Source organism: Myodes glareolus, chromosome 25 (assembly GCF_982192425.1).
Source record: "Myodes glareolus chromosome 25, mMyoGla1.1, whole genome shotgun sequence".
Lineage (NCBI taxonomy): Eukaryota > Metazoa > Chordata > Mammalia > Rodentia > Cricetidae > Myodes > Myodes glareolus.
Genome location: NC_142050.1, coordinates 26,288,333 through 26,309,564, shown reverse-complemented (window position 1 = coordinate 26,309,564; position 21,232 = coordinate 26,288,333). Strand labels below are relative to the sequence as shown.

Here is a 21,232-nt window from a genome sequence, read left to right as displayed (position 1 = left end):
GTGAGTTCTAGGTCAGCCTGTCTACAATGAAGTCCCAGCACAGTCAGGGTTACAAAGAAATATGACCCTCAGTGACTATGAAGGACCCTGAGAAGTAGCTCTAGGTGCCAACCAAGTAAGTTCTCTGTCTTTTTTAAATCAGTAACTCCTCAAGTAAAATTTTATCCTTCCCAAAGATCTCTGATACAGTTTGACAGCTAAGAGGTTTTGTCAGTTTAAAGGGACAACCTCAACAAACAAATTTCAGTAAAACACAAATTTCAACAAGTACAAGTTATCAAATCTCTCTCACGCTGCCTTTCATAGTCTTAACAATACTTTCATTATGCAAAACAAATCTGTCACAGTCATTCTGATATAAATACGCAGCTGTTTAAAACTTATATTCGCAAACCTAAAGAACTCTTGTAAGTTCCAGGGAGCAGAATTGAATGATCCACCTTAAACAGATCAGATACACCTCTCTCAATTCCCTGGTCCTAATTTTTTTCCCCTAAACTTAACTTTGTCTTCTGTTCTGTCAATACCTTAAAAAGGTGTAAGAGACACCAGACATTTCCATACCGAAAATACCAGACAGGAGCAAAGAGACCAGCTACACCAGGATGTGATCAGCACCCAGCTTTCTCAGGTTCTCCCCACCCAAGACAATGCCCACAAATAAGCAGAAGGCAGTCTTGAGAATCCACTGTCCAAATTCCTTTAACCTGTTGTACCTAACCTCCCACCTTTTTATTATAAAAAAGAGATAGAAATGTAATGGTCTGTCTTGTCCCTTTAAGAGACAATCCCCGCCCACTCCCTCCCCAGTCAGATCCCAAGGCAGGCAAATCTTCCCTCTGCTTTCAGTATGTCACTCCCTTCTCCCCCATCCCTATTTCTGTTTCTCTCTCTCTCTCTCTCTCTCTCTCTCTCTCTCTCTCTCTCTCTCTGCTCTTCTCTCTTCTTCCCTCTCCTCTTCCCTTCCATAACCCACTAATAAATACCCACTTCCTCTGCATGGCATGCCTACCCATCTTGGTCTCTCACCTAGCTTGGAGCCTAGGATCCCCTGGCCTCATGGCCTGCGGGCCACTGCAGGGGTTCCCTGCCTGCGCTGCCCACTGCCACCACTCAGGGACCTGCAACGTTTTACTTTTACCATTATTGTCTCAAAAGCAAAAACAAAACAAACAAAAAAACAAAAGAAACAGCCCTCCTACAAGAAAAGCAAAACAAAACAAAAATGAAAAACAAAAGCACTCACTGGCCCTGGAATAATCCCTTGTGTAAGAAGCCTTTCATCTGAGAGGTTTTAGAACAAGACTCTACTATTCCTAGTGACCCTGGGAGAAAGTGGCAGTTCCAGAAGCTCAAAGCTGTTTAAAATGACACTAAATTTGCCCTTTGGTGACATGTCATTGGAGAATGAGAAATACCCTTTAATTTGATAGAATTTAAACATCAGTCAAGACACATCTTGGTAGCACAAACTGTCCTCTGGTCTTACTGGTTCCGCCCGGGGTGAGTCCGGCTTTCATGTCTACTAGTCCTGGGATTACAGCACCCACTCTCAGCTACCAGTTGCCCATCAAGTGGATCTTTACACTGAAGAGTAGAAAGAGGATCTTTCTCAAGTCCTAAGGTGGTGAATCTGATTGCTCAGGTCATCAAAAGGGCATTTCGGGTCCCTATCCAAACCAACACAGGGCATACGCACATTGAGAGCAAGATAACAGCCCAATAATTTCAGGGCTTTAGACTTAATAGAAAGGAAACCTTCCAAGACTTGGGACATACTATGGTGATTAGTAAAGGGACTTTCAAAGAGTCTGTGCTACCCTAAAATACATAAGCACACAATGTTGTGCTGTTTGTTAAAACAAAGTGAAGAAATCTACTATGTTCCATTCTAACAAGATCTTTGACAATCAGACCCCATAGAAGGGGACTGGTTCAGTCTTGTTCCAGAAGTATTACAAGAGACGCAGCTGAGGGTGATATTAAGAAAGGATGAGGAAGAAAGAGGAAGGGCATGCCAACAGGTCACCTCTTCTCCCCACTGGGCAGCAATCCCTAGAGAACTGATTTAAGTCCATTCTGGTTATGTTTGGGAGGTGATAGCAACAGTGTTTAAAATTTCTTGAATGATTTCAGTTAACATTTTTAAATAACAAGCAAACAAAAAATAAGCAGATAAAGTGGGAAAGAACATGTAATGGAGAGGAATTTCATAAAAGATGCATCAAAAAATAAAAACAAAAAGCACTCAATACTTAAATCCTTTCGTTTTATTTTGTCCTTGTTTCACAGTACTATGAAGCTGGGATCAAACACCAAGTCTTGTGCATGCCAGGCAAGTATTCTACCACAGAACTATTCGCCCTCTACCTAGTTTTTCTGCTTGCGAGAGACAAGAGTGTAGGATGAAACGCCCATTTACATAGCTCAGCTACACTGCACACATTCTCAGGAGTGAATCAATGCTCCCAGGCAAGTCCCATAACCAGACACATGGGGGGAGGGGGTTGTTTTTGTTTTTTGTTTGTTTGTTTGGTATTGGTTTTTTGAGACAGGGTTTCTCTGTATCCAGCTTTGGAGCCTGTCCTGCAACTAACTCTGTAGAGCAGGTTGGCCTCAAACTCACAAAGATCCACCTGCCTCTGCCTCCCCAGTGCTAGGATTAAAGGCCTGTACTGCCACCACCCAGCCCACAATCTGGTTTTCAAATCAACCACTGGTCCAAACTATAGGAAGAAAAGAATAGTGAGGATGATTCCTCTCCTCCTTCCAGAGGAGGCAGACTGCTTCATAAGGGAAGAGATTTCCAGGAGGGAAATACTAAAGTTCGTCATTTAAGAAATGAGTGGCAATGACATCCATATTAAAGAGTAACTGAAAATTATTCCTCAATGTAAAAGAATATGACTTCTTCACACAGTTTTTAAGGTGAACTAATAAAAAATATTTGAAGCAGTAAGATTAAGATATCAAAATTCTCAATCATGGGCTCCCACCCAGAATTATTCCCACAAGATCTCCAATGATACTAGAGCCACCCCCAAACATGAAAAAAGTATGGGCTTCAGTCACTGCTGTACATCAGAAGCTTTCTTCTGAGCTCTGAGAAAAATTGGGGAAAGAAAGGGACAGCTAGTTCAGACCTACTCCTCGGAATTCTAGCTTGGGAGACCTGGGACAGTGTCTCAGGGGTAGGAGCTCCTTAGGTGGTTTTGATGTGCAGCCAAGGGCTTTGCATATGCACACTGAAGCATCCACATTTAGCATGCTTGCTCTGCAGGCCCTGCTGATTAAGCCTTAGTGCTACCTTGCAGACCCAGAGCAGGCAATGACTGGTTCCATTCCTGATTTCCAGATGAGTTTCTGTGGATCACAGTCTCTAATTTCGTGGTTGTGAGATGTTGATGAGTTCATGGCTTTGCTTCTCATTAGTGTTTTACTGCAAATTGTGTGTGTTTTTTATTCCATGATCACGAAAAAGGTAATGCTTAAAAAATATGCAAGCTACCTGCTAAAAAAGTGATTTTTATTCATTTTACAAATGCTTAATGAGGAAGAAAAGGAGCCCCCACTGCTATACATATACACACATATAGGTAGGCATGTTTCTATCAGAAATGAGAGGCTAGCTATCCTCAGCGCAGGAGAGATTATAGGAATCAGTTTTTCTCCAAACCTTAGCGCCAGGCCTGAGATGTGCACTTGCAGGCAGAGAGAATGTAATTGCAGACGGCCCCAGTACATGCTCAGAAGGCACAGTCCACCAGGAAGAGGTGTGGCTGCTTTGTGCTGACAAATAAGAGAGAACAGGACTGGGCCTCTCTTACCGCTCTCCAGTCCTTTTCTTGCCAGTCTTCAGCCACCATGTCATTAAGACTTGGGCCAAAAGATCTGGTCTCTACTTGCAGAACAAATTCTCAAGAGACCATCTCATCAGCCTGATTTCATGCCCAGACAGAGATAGGTGCTTTAGAATGCCTGGAGCACCTTGGCCAGCAAGCTAACTCAGGTAAACCACCGTAACACAGAAAAGCAAAAGGACCAAGTCCAGTTTGAGTGGTCCTTTTATTTCTACATCTCTTTTCTGCTGCTCCTGCTGAGTCTTACCCACTAATCTGCCCTAAACTCCCCAGGGTCACACTGTTCCTGGGTGGGGCGTTTAGTTTGGATTTATTTCCTTATATTCTAAGTCTTGCTTTCAGCCAGAAAGTGCCAAGCAGGCCCTTAGGATGCAGGCCAAGCGAGGCCATATGATCATCACAGAAGAAACCATGGTGTCTGTCTGGACCTCAGAAAGCACCCAGCACCAGGGAGAAACAAGTTATTAAAAAAGACAATAAAATAAATAAATCAGCCTTCTGGGTTCACATAAATATTTCTCTAATCGGTAAAAGTGCAATAAAGGGAATATAGAAACAGTGCCTAACATTTAATGGACTTTAGGTAAAATATTACACTTTCTAAAAGTTACTCAAGTGTGGCACGGAGTCTGTGAACTAAAATTACTTTTCCAAGTGACCAAGATACTAATTTCTTCAGAACTACAGAGAAAGGCCCATATAAATGTCCAAATACCACTAAATGATCTTCAGTCCTGAGCCCATCTTTTCTCTTTTTGAAACTGGCAACATGTTAACAGCACAAGGTCCTGTTCTTCTCATCAGAATAGAACCAGAAGAAGCAAATGCAGCAAGTTACACACCTGTGCACTAATTAAAAAGCCTCCCCCCACCCCATGTTTCCTGCACCTGTCCTCCCAAAGTCCTGTCCCAGCTCCTACAACTTTCTCTCCAGAGCTAACAAGACAGGATGCAAAGAAAATCCATCAGAGGTCGTGAGCGTGTGTTTGGGGGGTGGGAGTCACACTGGTGACTTCCTACAGTAAAACAGTGTCTGGTAACATTCTCATCTTCTTCTGTGACTATGTGCAGTGACATAATGATCACCTTTGAGAGAAGGTAGCAAGAAATCGCCCCCAAATGTAAAAGTAAACTAGTAAATAGAAAGAATAGGGCCTCCCCTGCTGCTGCTAGACGTTCCCAAGTAAGGAGACGAGCCAAAGGGAAAGAGGCTAAGCTAGGTACTGAAGTAATGCAGGGCTACTTCTTAGCCAGGAGGGGAAGAGACCACTCAGAGTAAATACTGACCCTCTGAGAAAAGACACATAAAAATAATCTGAGCCAAAAAGGCAAATGAATGTGTGAATGCTGTGGAGACCTGGGAGTGCCTTCTGATTACGAACACAGGTGGTTAAGCACAGTGTTACAGTGACTTCTGGGGGAATTATTTCTCAGCTGCTCGCTATGCTCCCAAGCATCCAATCAGCAGAATGTGTGTGTCATGAGGGAACAACATGGAGTACAGAGAACACCGTTTACCTGAGACTGTGGATATACAGTTGACCTTCTGCTTTTTGTTATGATGGGAATTTGGGCTTGTGGAGCCTTCAACGGTGTGAATCAGCACCACTTATAAATCCTACATCACTTCTTGAGCTCAAACAAGACTCCATGGACAGTACTGACATTCCTCAGAGACACAGAAGGGCTGTGGGGAACCCTCATTGTTTCACTTCCACCCCCAAGAGGCAGCATCCTCCTCAAGGCAGAGGTGAGCTATATTCCTTTAAACTAGCAACTGTGGTTGTAATTACTTTGCTGGTCACAAGAGCTATTATATGTTAATTAAATATAATTGCTTCACATACCTCTATGTGGGGGCGACTGTTTTATCACAATAGGGTGCAATTTAGTAATATGCAGTATAATTGTGCAAATTCAAGTGGGCTGAGACACAGCAATGCTGCAGGTGCACACATAAGCACTCCTATTCCAGTGTTACTATTCCCAGCCAGGGCAGCAGAAGAGAGCAATGGAACCCAGGAGCAGATTTTCAGTCTTCTGTATCCTTTATTTTACAAGTGGCAAGTCTACTTAGGGAGAGAGGGGTGCTGCTGGCAACAAAACCCTAGGGTCTGGATCCCAGCCCACTTCTAAATAACACAGACAGATAAGGAATTAGGTGATTAGCGAGTGTACTGCCAGCGGGACTAAACATCAGCTCCTCTGGGAGCGGGGGTCTGCGGAGCAATGCTGCACAGTGTGCTCCAGTGCACTCTGCCAGGGGCACCTCTGATCTGAATGGACCTGATTCTCAGGCTTTCTACTTCAAGGCACATTTTCATTTTAAATATAAAGATATAATCATAAAATTGGAGATAATTTATATCTCCAAAAATAGGTGGCAACTGGTTAAATAAATTATGGTATATCCGTATTATTAAAAACTATGTAACCATTAAAAATTCTGTTTTATGAAATTATTTTAAAGGCCAGGGGAAATGTTCTGTTACAAAATATGAACAGATATGCTAGTGAAAGGCCATGAGATATTAACAGTGTGATATTTCCTCTGGGTTGTAGGATTTAGGTAATTTTTATTTGCTTATTTAAATTTTTCCCAAAATGAATATTATACATTTATAATCAGTGACAAATCTGTAAAGTCAAGAATGGTGTATAAAGTTGAAAGTGGAGGTGTAAGCCTCCCTCGCATTAACATGTAAAGTTAATGATTTGGTACTAAACAGTGAACTGTCCAGGAACTCTCAGAGCACAGAAACCTCTCTAAAAATGACTTAATAACTGACAATATAAAAAAGAGAGAGGTCGATCTCACAAGGGTTGGCCTCACTGTTGTGAACTGGCAAACCTCATATGGGAGACAAGACGATAAACAATGAAGTGGACTGGGGCTCACTCCGTGTTACAGCACTTGCCCAGAAGGTTCAAGGTCCTGGGTTCAATGCCAGTGCCATTTTAAAAAGGAGGAAGGGTCAGAGGGAAGGAGAAAGAGGCAAGAGAAAGGGAGAGGTAAGATTGGGCTCAACTTTTGTCCAAAATTAAACATTTAGAAACACAAATTAAGTTTCTTTTATACATCAACTTTGGTGCCTTCAAATCTGATAATATGAAATATTCTGATTTTGTAAAACTATTTTGAAAAAAGAAACTATGTACTATATTAGCAAAAATAATCAGGTTCTACTAATAGAAAATTGAAAAACAGGACCATAGAGAGATCCATTCAGTGCTGAGGGAGAGGGCCACCAACCCATCAAATCTGCATCCATGTTCGTGTGACACATGGGAAAGCAGGTAAGACTTGGCTAACCCACTTACTAACCTCCAGCAAAGTAGAGAATCCACCCAACCCTGTGTCTAACCAAATAACCATCAATTCGACAAAAAGCCCAGGGCCTCAATCCTTGCCTGCGACATCCAGATACTCGTGGCCAGCTAGGCTTGCTCAGTGTCGTGCAGCCTCCTTTTCTCACATTCCATAAATAGATACAAACTCCCTCTGTGACAAAGAGAATGTTGTTGGCTCTTCCAAATATGCTAGATTCACATCATAAATAAACATACTCAAAAGCCTTTAGATCACATCTTTGAGAGTCAGAAGTCAGTACACGGCTATCAGCATTTCTCTAACTCCAGCTAGAGTCCAGAGCTGGGCCCTGAACAGACCTGAGCACAGCTCCAGGAAGCCCTAACAAGAAACCAGCTTTCCTTCACCTCAGTTTTAAAACAATGCCACCCCAAACGCTAAGCCCATACCACACACTTTTGTGCACATCATTCAAAAGGAAATTGAGGATTTGCTAGAGTGTGTCTCAACACTGACTTCTCTATCAGAGTCATGAAGCGCCTGTATTTTCTTCCAGCTACACAAGGGCTATTTGCACAAGCCAGAGCCAAGCCCATTCTTTAACTGTTCCTTCTTCCAGGTTTTACCAAGTTCAGCGGACAGAATAACCTGAGGTGCAAACACCAATCATCAAAGTAGCCCTTCTTAAGCCTTTTCTTTTGTTACCATGAAGTGAAACTGAAAAAAAATACTAGTCCTCACCTAACCATCAGCTTCAACAGTGTGTTACAAACTCTTCCCTGGAAAGCCTTGTTCTCAGGACAGACCCTCCTGCCGCCTTTCACTGTCACCTAGGGCACATTCTAAGTTAAGAGCACCAAGTCTGGTTAGCAGTTGGCTCTGTGACCTTGGAGATGTGGTAGTGCTTATATAGGAAACTACTTCTAAATCTAGCTCCAAAAGAAAACTGGCATTGTCAGAAACCAAACTCCTGGGAGACAGCTTTGTTAAACACCCACTCTTCAACTGCTACGAGTAACAACCTAGACCAGTGATTCTCAAGCTAATGTCTAGCAGTTGTGAAAAATGAGCATTCTGGGCCCCAGTCACAGAGATTTTAATACAAGGAGTTGACTACTGACACTAAGAAAAACTGATATGGCCTCCTTTCAAAGGGGAAAAAGCTCAGCCAGAGGTCACTGTGAGAACTAGCAGGGCACAGAGCTGTGGCAGGGAGACAAGGGCAGTGGTGTGTAGTGGCAGACTCTGAATACACACCGCAGCTCTACTGTTCAATTAAAATATATGGCACCAGCAGAGATCCACTTAATCTTTGTCCTCAAAAAAGTTCTGTATAAGCCCATAAGGCTTGCCATTCATTTACAGTAAATGAGAAGCAATAATGTTGGGTAGCCATATTTGCAGTGAATCTAACTTTACCAATCAAATGATTTGCCCTTGTAGAACTCTGCATCAGGGGATACCTTAGAAGCACACATATGGGCATTCATTTCCTAGCAGGAAAGGGAGCAGAGGTAAAAGGGATATGGCAAGGTCAAAGAACAGCTGAAAACACCAGCGTTACTAATCCCCCAGCTTCAAAACATGAGGTCAATTCAGGGCCACCAAGATGCTGAAATATCCCTCAGTATTCACAGATTGACTCTCCAGGACACACCACATCACAAGCCCCCTAACATGGGGTGGGGATGGGGGGTTAGATAATGGGGCTTAAGGTGCCCAATTCCATCTAAAATGGCACACTAGACTTATTTAAGAAATAATGGCAAGCATTCCCGAAGTCCTGGATTTGACCCTTAGGATAAGAAAATCAGTACATGTTGAAAACAGATGCAATCCCCCCCGCCCCCCAAATAACTTTTCCAAAGCACAGCTGCTTAGATCCATGGAGAGGGATCCCTCACTTACAAAAATCCAAAAGTATACACGCATATGGATGAGTGTCAACATTGTATCCTTAGAATATTATAGGGTCTGTGTGTCATGTTGCATGTAAAATCGGGTTAGCTCTACTTCCACAAGAAGCTTTACATACTTGAACTGGTCAGCCCAGCCCACAACAAGCAAACATAACAGATCCAAGGTAGACCTGAGGCACAGGAAGAAAAGAAGAAAGAGAAGCATGAGTGGTGAGGACTGCACCACAGGGAAGAAGGAAGGGGGTATGGTGGTAATCGGAGGGGAAGGCACAAGGCAAGGTGGGACAGACTACATCCCAGCATCTGAGAAACCTGAGCAGAGAAATCAGGAGTTCAATAGCAGGCTATGCAGCAAGTCCTTGCCAAAAACAAACAAACAAAAAAAAAAAAAAACACCACACACAAAGACCAAGGAAACTGGAAAACCTATCTACATAAAGAAGGCCGGTTCACAGACATCAACAAAGCAAACCTCACCTTCTAACAACTGGAGTTTTGAAGCCTTTTACCAATAGTACTAAATACCAAGTATGAAGGCTGCCATAAAAAAGCTAAAATGAATCAGGTGTGGTAGCACACGCCTTTTATCCTGGCACTCAGAAGGTAGAAGGAGGTTGGATCTCTATGAGTTTAAGGCCAGCATGATCTAAATAGCAAGTTTCAGGATAGCCAGGGCTACACAGAGAGACCTTGTCTCAAAATAAACGAAACAAAAACACACAAACAAACAAAAGCAGTTACAATGTGGACCACTCTGCCTTGTCACCACACTTATTATTTATTTAAAAGCAAGACTCCTGCTTTGACAAGTTCTGTATCTAGAAATAACAGCCAAGAGACTACACCAATGTAGATAGACATCAACTGACTAAATTTCAGAAGCAGGACACTAGTCTCGCTTATATGGCATACAAATGCAGTTTTTAGAGTACCAGATTGCATTAAATAAACAGTTTAAATGTTGTTGCTCAAGAAAAGTAAAGGATACTTTTTTATAGCTCCTCTGTGAGATAGTGAGTTCATGTTCAAGAAGCTACTCTTTCTGGCTGAACCCCAAGAAATGAGAGGCAAGTTAGCAACACCAAGAATTACCAACAGGTTCATGTGGCATTGAAACAGCACGAAAGATGTGAGAGCCACATGAAATATGGAGATACAGACTGCAAGGAGCCCCTCTGCAAGGCCCACTCAATGGCAAAAGAGCAACAAGTTGCCTATACTGTGCTCACTAGGAGTCACTTCCTCATTCAAATACAAGGTATTATTTCTTATTTTGTACCGGGAAAAAGGCATCCCAGGATAGAGAATGGCAAGTGAATATGGAAAAGAACCAGACCTGTGATGGGGAAGGTGATCCACACAAAATATAAAAGACAGCAATGTGACAGGGTATATACCCATGTTCACATTTGCAGGAACATCTACAAAATTGACTTTCTGAGAGCAAGGAGGTGAGGAAAAGGAAACAATCAGGACACACTTCTCCGTGTCTCCCAGCTCTGGGATGGAGACAAGGATACAGGGTAGCATCTTCCTTCCTGAGCACATGTGAGCATACTCCTGACACAGAGAGACAGTTCCAGCCCTCGAGGGAGTATCTTCCTACCTGAGCACTTGTGAGCATTCTCCTGGCACAGAGAGACAGGGCAGGGCTCAGCACTGTGGTTCCAGCCCTCAGAATACATTTCTTGCCAGGTGATGTGGCTAAACAATGAAAGGCTGCACTGAGTTTCACACTGACCAGGGTCCTTCAACACCCAGGACTGGGCACTCCCTCTGCGACAGGAACCGCACTCTTCCACCTGCTGTTCTCTAGGGTAGCTCACCTGGGAGCAGACATATCCCAGAGACCAGGGCACCCCAGAAATAAGTGTAACTTCACCTGCAAACAAGAATGCCTGTTCTAAGGAACCAGTTACTCTTCTGAGAGGACTGAAGTACAGAAGCAAGGAGAGTGAGGCTAAAAGCTTTCAGAGAGAGGAGGGGGCACCAAGAGCAATCCACCAGGCAAGCCAGTCAAGCACACTGAAGAATTCAAAATCCAAGGTGGGTCAAACGGCTGGCAGAACTCAGCCATGTGAGCCAGTAGTGTAGCGCACATGGGAAGGGATGAACAAGGCTCTACAATAGCTTCTTTCCCCCCTTATAAGAAATAAGGGGTGAATAAAATGAGCTGCTTTGAATGATGTCAAGTCTCCCTCCTGTTAAAGTGCTAACTGGCCTAATAATCTAGACATTCCAAAAGCCAAACCAGCACGTGGCACTGTTCTGCCAATCTACCATGCAGAACACATTAATCTCTCCCATCAGCTGCAGTAAAAGGTAAAGAGGTAAGAACAGGGCAGCCAGTACAGTTTGTACCCCAACTCATGAGGCCTACGTCTCAAGCCAGAGCCAAAAGCCTGACAAGGGAGCCCTGGGCAGCCACACATCAGCAATCCCTTACAGAGCTCCACCTACAGCTCTTGCACACCAGTCATTCTAAAACAAGCCATCCAGCTGGAGAAGCAGATGCTAAACCGGCTCCATATGAATAAGAACAAGGCTTTCTCCTAATTGCAGCCCACCTTACAAAAGGCAGTCAAACACGGAAAGAGTCGAGCCCTCCTTGTCATCAGGAAAGCACCTTTCTGGTGGTCAAGTGGCAGAGTCACAGTTAAGGGTCAGTGCCCTCTACCAACCTGCAGCAGCATATTAACACGGATTGCAATGGCAACTGAGAAAGCAAACACACATTATATAACTGAGTGTCAACTATACGCTAGGCGGCTAGCCTGCAACAGACTTGAAGAAATGAGGAATCTACTTGACCCAGAAAATAAAACTGCATAGAGAGAGAAAAAAAGAAGAAAAGGAGCAAGCAAGCAGAAACTAGAAATTGTAAGCATCTAATATGTAGATTTTCCAGGATCTGCATTCACCGAATGCAACAAAATCCGAGGACCAGTGTGTAACCAAAAAGATCATGTGATACTTCTGCTTAGCCTTACCAAGTAAACCACATAGTTAAACAAGGACAAACTGACTCCAAGCAGAGAAATGAGAAAGTAAATACAGAATTTCTAGAATGTCTTCCCAGCTTAACTGCACAGAAGTCCTGTTGTGAAGAGCCCTATACCAAGGTGAACATAAATAAGACACTTAGCTGGTAGAAGGCAGTCGTACCCTACACCAGCCAGGCTCACAGTAGTAGATGAATTAAGAACTATAAAATGTGAACACCCTATAAAATGACTACGAATTTTCAAAGAAAGGCTAAAATGAACACTGACACCAAAAATATGCCTAACCAATGGGAACTGTCATTTGCTAGGAAAAAGAAAAGCATCTGTGTCCTTCAGCTTCCCTTTTGAGCCTCAGCTCTGAAGAGCCTCTGCTGCAAACAGTGGGGTAAAGCACTGCTACTTCATCCATAATCCATTATTCCATCAGCGGTCCACCTGCACGCATACATGCATGTGAGTGCGTGCACGCACACGTGTGTGTCCTGAAACTATAAACATCTTATTAATACAAATAATTCCTCAGAACCATAGAATCTATAATATACGAGGAACTTAAATGTTTGATTTCTAAACAGAACAAAAATCTCCCAGCCCAAAGCTAATTAGTCCACCAAGGATTGAAGCCTACAGCTCAGGCCTGTAAAAATGCAAAGCACTGGATAACTACACTAAACTTGCCTTGAATATAAATGTTACATTTAAAAAAAAAGTAATTTGTCTAAACACAGTGTAGGTAGTTCTGCAATCAGCACCTCATAAATAAAGAGAGAAAGATGACGGGAAAGCTCTCTAATTGATTTTAAAATTAGTTCCAGCAAAGAAATAATCTGACAACCAACAAGGTCAACAACAGAAAGTGAAGGGGGAAAAAAAAACTAGGCCTAGGTAAAAAGTACACCTAAAGACATCAATGGATCAGCACACCTAAAAGGAAGGCATCTGGAAACTCTGAGTAAAAGCAGGTGTCAGAAGAGTCAGCTAGGGACTGATCTTCAAAGACACTAGAACCCTGCAATTAACCCTTTGGGAGGATTGATCTCATGCTGCACTGTTCTGACGGAATATACACAAAGGGAAAAACTAGACAGAGACAGGCAGAGCTGGTCAAGCAATGGCAGAAAGTAAACTGAAACAGAGTGGGGAAAAGAAGTAGCTGCAAAAATCTAAGCCAGCTGTAAACTACCCAGAAAACCAAGCAACACAATTAGGGGGCAGGTGAGAAACAGGAAAGCACAAACTGGCACCTGACACTTAAGCCCCAGTTAAAAGGACCTATCAGTGGCAGTCCAGGGATTAGCAGAGGTTTGAGAGTGGGTAAAATGATGCCCCCTCAAAAGCAATGTATGGAATTAAGTCTTATGCCTCAGCATATGGGATTTAAACATTTGATAATTGGCTGCTCTATTCATAGTACTCTACAAGATTCTGAAAGAGGAGATAAAGATGAGAAATGCCATGCCTGGCATCAGCAGAAAGTCAGCATGCACATCAATGTGTGGGGTGCTGGAGAGAAGGGAAGGGCTGTGTATACAAGTCTCTAACCTAACAGGATTCTTAAGAATGGAACCAAGACAGGGACAGCATTAAGGGGTCAGGAAACAGTAAATGACGGTGCAGCCAAGTCCAGAAACAACAGAAAACTACTACAGCTCAGTGGGGCTGAGAAGCGGGAAGAAACATGAGCACACAGCATGAACAAGATTTAGATAAGTTGAAAATGTAAGACTGTGATGGTGATGATTAAAGAAACAGAGAAGAGAGAGATGGGCTGAAAGAGGTAAATGTACAAGGTTCAGAGGATTAGCCATCAAGACCCACTAGGAGATTGTTAAAATCGCACAAAATATAATATGAAAGAAAGAGACAAGGGGATCTCTAGCTCAAGGAATGGAAAGAAACTATAATTTATAAGAGTGAGAAAAAAAGCAAAGCAAACGCAAGAAGACGGGCACACGCTGTCTTTTCCAGTTTAAAATACACTGAGAAAGATCAGTGGCGTGTACGTTTTAGGAAACTGCTATCTACCCATCTATGCAATGTCTTGACCTTTTCACCTTGCCCACCAGTAACCTCTCCAGCTGAGAAGCAAATCACAGCAATATTTTGAGTGATGGCACCTAGATATTAATCTCAGAAAACAGAACATCCACATTCTGGAATCTTAAATAGGTGAGCTAAGACCCACCTATCATCTCCTCGTAGTAATTTTTTTCAGCCTTCAATAAAGGAGGTTTCAAGGGTTCTTCTCAAATATGCCCAGATCAAACACTCTGGAAACGGGTACAGAATGCCTCTGCCAGCGCTCTGACACAGACTATGTCTTTTGATCACACTGTCACGGTCCCCAGATCTCTCCACTGGAAACCGGTGAAATGCTATATCCATTTCAAAGAGCTTCTGCTTTTCTCCAAGGTCCTTAATGCCAAGCTGGAGTCCCTCTCTAATTTGCTGTTTGCCTTATGCTCCCAGTTACAAGCCTGAGATCACAATCAGTGGGTTTATTAGCTTGCCCCACTTTGCTTGGGGACTCAAGTCCCACAGCTTTCTCTTGGAGCCACATGGCCTGTCTGAGGGTCCAGAGGGACCCGTCACCTATCTTTCAGAAGTCCTAACCAGAAGGAACAGTCTGGGAACCATGCACAGTTATAACTAAATGGCAAAGCACCCAAGGGTCTTGCGCAACAATAGAATTATCAAAACTTGAATCAGCCTTGCCTCTGACAAAAAGCCTTCAAGAATCCCAGAGCATCCTGAAAATGCAAATATCTGCCCTGCTGCTCCTCTCTACCAATTGCCTGTCCAAGAAACCCAGGGGCCACAGGCCTTAGACAGTAAAGTAAAGGCAGCAAGGGTACCAAGAGATTAGAAAGACCCTTCACTGGCCAGGTCAGAAAGAACCTCTGTGGTGAGTTCACTGAGAGGAGGCTCAAAAGTAGGGAATGGAAATGGATAGATATTTTACCAGCTGGGAAAGCTTCTCCCCTTGGATTTCTACACTTTCCTGAGTACCAAGCTCATAGACATAGACAGAGTCCAAGGGAAAAGAGGGCGAGCCAGATGTGCTACACAAAGGAACCTGAGAAAAACCTCTGCAACCAAAAGCAAATTTGATCTACTAAATATCTGGGGGCTGGGCAAATGATGTACCTGGGTTTTTTTTTTTTTTTTTTTTTTAGGTAAATTGCAGCTCCATCTCTCTGTGCCAACTACAATAGCACTGCAGGAACAGACTTCATGAGGGAATAAGGCAGCTTCTTCACTAGATGCCGGGGGCTGTTTCCTTTGTCACTAACACTCCAAGTGTAACATAAAGCCCATGGCAGCTCTGGGCAAAGGAGCACTAGGCTTCCCAGTTTCAGATCAAAGCCAAGAGCTCCCTAGGAAGCCCTGAGATTGCACAATGTACTATCTCTCCTTCAAGGCAGCAGCTCAGAAAAGTCAGAGCCTTTCCCTAAGATTTAGCACTTATTTCTTTATGGCAAACAACTGGATAAAGCAAGCTCTGCCTTTAGAGAAACCCTGATACCTGTTCAGGTTCACAAGAGCATCACTGGTGCGGGAGAATTCTCTGTATTCTGTCAATCATGTTTTAAATAAACGCTGATTGGCCAGGCAGGAGGTGTAGGTGGGAAAACCAGACAGGAAGTGAAAATAATGCAAGGAGAGCAGGAGAATTCTGGGAGGACGAAGTTGATTCCTCTCACTCCTGCCCAGACCACCGAAGCAGCAGGATGTAAGCTGCCCCACTGAAAAAGGTACTGAGCCACATGGCTAAAAATAAATCAGAAAAATGGGTTAATCAAGATGTGAGAGTTAGCCAGTAAGAAGCCTGACCTAACTGGCCAACTTACAGAAATCTCTGTGTGGTTGATTTTCTCTGGGGCCTGCCGGCTGGGGGGCAGGGCAGGACAGAAAACCCCAACAAACAAGCAGGCCCCTTCACGTTACCCATCACATGTGAGCTCTAAACAGACTTTCAGCCTGAAGGAGTGTCTTTCGCCTAAGAGCTGGCAATGGAAATCCAGAAGCAAGACCAAGACCTGTCTTGGCACACCCAACGGAAGGCTTCTGAGGAAATACTACATACTCCTGCATTTAGCCCTCCCATCACACTCTCCGCCAACAAACCAAGCTCCAATAAAATACAGGATCTGCCTGGGCAATACAGGAAAGACTTGGGAGAAAAAAAGCTGCTCAGAACTATGTTTTAAGGGCTTCCTCTAGAGCTAATTAGAAAATAACCACTGAGTGGGAGAGGAAAGTATACAGTTGGCCTTAGGCAAAACCTTGTCTTCCTGTAAAATTTAAGAGATGGTGCAAGAAAAAGGAAAAATCCTCTTTTTCCCTATTACCAGCACACGCCGCAATTTCTAGATTTCTCAGAAGATCTGTTTTAGCTGATGATAGGCTACTAAAAATTTCTAGGAAAGGAGGAAGAGAAATGATAAGGAGAATGTGCTCTTTAGTTTTCTAAAAGGCAACACCATGGAGTTCAAGAGACCACCTCATGAGCTTCAAGGCCATCTGCCTGCCCATCACAGTGCACACACCCAAGACTTCTCTCCTGTAATCCTTCTAGCTCTACATCTGCATCCTCTCCCACACAGTTCTTTTGTTTAAATAGGACTCATACCATAAGCTATTGGTTATATCTTTCTTCATCTCAAAGTCACTGACTCTCAAGAAAGTACCTGGTAAATTACACAGAGGGTAATTTCCCAAGTGCATGCTTGAAGGTCCTGTATTCATTCCATCCACCACAGACCTTCCTCTCAAACAATCCTCAAACATTCTGGTTTTCTGCAGTCACATGACCACTCCCCATCTCCCAAAAATACACCCTCTTTCCCTTTGAGATTCTACCAGATCTTATTCTAAATAGAGCAGGAATATATTTTGTGCGAGCTGTATCTTACACGAGGGCATCAAGCCAAAGGGACAAAGACAGAATAGAAGCTAAAATGCAGCCTCTATTCAGTGTGCCAAGCACACGCACTGACTGACCTGAGGCTTCCTCGGTAAGGGAAATCCTTTTCTAATTGGCACTAAGGTATCAAAGGACTTAACACAGGGACTAGCCCCCAATAGCTCCATCTTAAATATTTTTTTCATTTTTATTATTTATTGAAACAGGGTCTCTCTATGTAGCCATTGCTGTATTGGAACTCTCTAAGCAAACCAGATTAGCCTTGAACTCACAAAAATCCAGCTGCTTCTGCCTCCCAAGTGCTGGGATTAAAGGAATGTGCCACTATGCCTGCTTCTACCTTGAATATTTGATTAAGCTTCCTGCCTGTCACAGGTAGAAACATTGGAAAGTAGTAGGGGATACTAGAAACCTGAAGCTCAGAGTATGTCTACTGCCCAGGCTTCACACATCTATATAAATTATGGTACCATTGGGAACTGGAGACGAGTTTCTTCCTACACCAATACTGTAAATTTTTGTTAACTTTAGAATAAATGTAGAAGAGAATCTTGAGCTCTCTGTAAGAGCTCAGGGGGATGCTTTAAGGAGAAAGGCAAACACTGAATCTTGCAGGACCAAGAGGGACTTCTGGAATAATAACTACAGTCCCCGTTCATTTACCATTTACCACCCCCCCCAGGGGAATCAAGGCTTATCAAAAGAAAATCAGAACTGCTCCTTGTAGATCAGTTTTGTACAAATATAAATTAGTTTCGTATCTTGTAAATCAAAACATTGACAGAAGAGTTCTTAAGTCTAATAAACACATCTTTCTCCTCAGTTTAAAATTCCTCAGGACAAAACCTAAAAAACTTTAAACATCTTTTGACATATGACCCTTACTTAATGACCAAGCCTGTTTGCTTTCAACCCTAGCATCTAACTATCTGCTAGTCTATTCGTGGTTATGCAAAAATAATTTCAAGTTTGTCACAAGGCCCTCATGGTGTATCCTGAACTGTTCCCAGGAACTGTACATGCCCTGGCCCTGCCTATGGTTTCCTATCATCCAGGTGGCACACCACTCACACGCTATCCTCCGTTGTCTGTCCATTCTGTTACCACAGATTCACCTGATTTTTGTCATCAATGTTTCCAGATCAGATACTGTCCTCCCCATTTTTAACTAACTCCTAACTACCCTTTAAGCTTTAAATAAATGTCATTTCTTCATAGAAACTCGCATTATACACTGTCCCTAAATTTTAAACTTTTGTACAGCACTTAGTAGCAAATTATTTATGTACTTCTACTAAATTTCAAAGTTCATGAGAGGAGCAGTGGCATACCCCAGAACAACACTGATGGCGACCAGCCTGTTCATCTCAGCTTTTCGAGCAGTTCTGTCCATCCAAGTAGCCAATACCTCATGCAGCTACTTAAACATTATATGAAGCTAGAAAGAACTGAAATGAGGTATGAATGTAAAATATAAACCAGATTTCAAAGGCTTGGGGAAGACGACAAGAATCTACTTTTTAATATTCTAGTATTCATTAAATGCTGATATATTTTGGACATGTTTTCACAAGTATATATGAAAGCTAATATATTTTAGTTTTTAAGTGTAACTAAAATTGAGAAGAACAAATGTAACTGGCTTGTGTGGCTTGCATGATAGGTCTTCAGTGCCCTTCCTCACAAGTGCTTACTTCTCATCTTTGAATCCAGTTTCTTAGGGAAATACCACAACAGCCAGTCATGCTCAGGGATGCTATGTCACTAACTCTACTGGGATCCCTTCGTACGATCTTCTAGAGGAATTTAATGGACAAATAATGACAATCAGTCTTCATCTCTCTCAAAGCCATATGTCACAGACTATTATAGCTAAGCTTTACTTGGAACTTTCTTAAAATGGACTAAGAACTCAGGAGTGAGCAGAAAGAGAAGGGGGTTGGGAAGCAGAAAAAAAAGACATAGCTCATTTTGTTAGGAAACAAGAAATGTTATATAACTAGAATTCAGTCTGAGTTAGGAAAATAAAAAACAAAATCAACAACTGCCCATCAACCACTAGGCTAAGAGGAAAGTATCTTTCACCAGTTAAAGAGCTCCAAATGAACCTGGAAAAACTTGAGTTCTCAGTAGGTTAGTTCTTTCTTCAAAAAACCTATTATTCCACCTAAGCTCAATACCACCCATCCCCTAAAACTGCTTAGAATACAACCACATAGTCTACATTAACATAATGCTTTAGCTAATGATGCAGACATAAAAATTAACATTCAGGAATTTCCAAGTTGTGGTTGCTGTGGGAACCTTAATTCCAACTTTAGGGCACAGATGCAGACTCGTGCACACTCCCAATCCTCATCAAACTAGAAATGTATATTTACTCTGTGCAATGAGGCACAGCTACAGTTACTGAGACAACCTCATTTTGGCATGTCTAAGCTTTCATGCATTTAAATTCTCAACCTTGCCACGGTACTGTTTGCTGCCTCTTCTACAAAGAGAAAGCAAATGAACTGATTGGCCAGACATGAAATCACCCATTCTGTATGTTTTTTACACATGATCTGATTCAGAAGACAATCATGATGTTTTGATTTTACTCTTAAGGGCTGTCTATAAAGTCCTACACAAATGGAAACAGGGTTTGAAACTCAGCTTGTAAATGCACTACAACATGTGTGTGCGCAAAAAAAAAAAATAGAAGAGCAAATTTCACATCTTTAGAACCTCAAATGAGATAAACAAAAAAAGTAGATACCCACAAAACTAATTTCAGCCATGATGTTTAATTTCTAAAAACTGCCCTCTCGCACTAGTTTTCTACCCAAGGCCTAATTCTATAACTAGTCAACATAAAGACTAATCAGAGGGAAATTACAGGAGCAAGAGTGATGGCCTTTAAAGCAAATCAAAGCCAAACCCAAGAAAATAGTCTCAATCCTTATCCCTACCACCTCAAATGTCAGAATTATAGGAAGAAAATAAACATAAAAATCTAACTTCAAACTGCCTACCTGTACACTGATGACCAACTCTTGCTGGAATTTCATCTAAAGCATAATTTCTTAGAACTGAACACACTCAAATCATATCATCAGGCAATCATTTATTCATTCAAAGATTTAGCAAATAGTACAAAACAATAAAGATAGTAAACATTTGTAAAGTAAGTACGTAACCCCAAGGAGCATAAACACAGATCCATTTTTTCCCCTAAAGCAAAGACATAAGGAACTACCAAACCAAAATGACCATCAAAAGCAGGCCCTGTTCCTATTTAAGTTGGATACAGAATTTCTCCATCTCATTCTCTCACAAAAAGCAAGATCTTCTTCAAATAAAATTCACCCACTATCTCAAATATGCCAATCCTAACTGCTCTCAGCTCCCTGGGGAGGAGTGCCAATAGTAGCTATTTGAAATGGAGCACAGCAGAGGCTATGGTTTGAGCTGCAAATATAAAGGCATAATACTTGCAGAATTTCAAAGACTTACCCTTTCACATATTTACATACGAATATTATAGTTAACTAATTTTCTGGCTTCTCTATTTGTGCAGAAGTGCAAAACCTTCCTGGGTGATTTCAATAAGAATACCCCCCCCCCACGTTCATGTATTTGAACACCTGGTCCTCAGTTAATACCGATATTTTGGAGAAGTCTAGGAAGTGCCTTGCTAGAACAAGTATGTCACTGAGTGTTGGCTTTCACATTCCAAAGTCTCATGTCATGTGTGCATGTTCTTACAACTCAACCCCTGACCCCTGTGTGTGCAGTTCAAGAGGTGAGCATCCAGTTCCGGCTGCCACTGCTGCTTGCTGCCATGTTTCCCACCATGACAGAATAAAACTATACATCAAAGAAATCCTTCCTTCTAGAAGTTGACTCAGGCATAGTGTTTTTATCACAGTAATAGAAAAGTCACTAATTCACTTCCCGGGTCTCACCTGTACGTTGTCTCCCTCCAACCTTGGTGGTCGGATGCTCGACAGGTGGATGGTCTTGTAGACTCCAGAATTCAGCTTCACAACAATGGCATCAGCATTTAAAACCTGCATTACCTGTAAGTAAGAAGGCAAAAATGCTTAAACTGGCTTCAGTGGTCCTTGTTACACAGCAGAGTCAGGCCCACCACAGGCAGATACAAAAGGTGAGATAAGCAGCCATCTATAGTAATCAATTCCCAAAGACCTTAGGATAATCACTCAATA

The 21,232-nt window shown here is 42.4% G+C and overlaps 1 protein-coding gene across 1 annotated transcript in view; it reads right to left on the bottom strand.

Moving 5' to 3' along the window:
* Positions 1–21,232, bottom strand: part of Snd1 (staphylococcal nuclease and tudor domain containing 1) — a 401,120-nt gene that overhangs the window by 317,862 nt on the left and 62,026 nt on the right. The window contains exon 10 of the mRNA XM_048451021.3: positions 20,969–21,082. Within this exon, the coding sequence (XP_048306978.1) occupies positions 20,969–21,082 (114 nt within the window). The remainder of the gene's footprint in view (positions 1–20,968; positions 21,083–21,232) is intronic.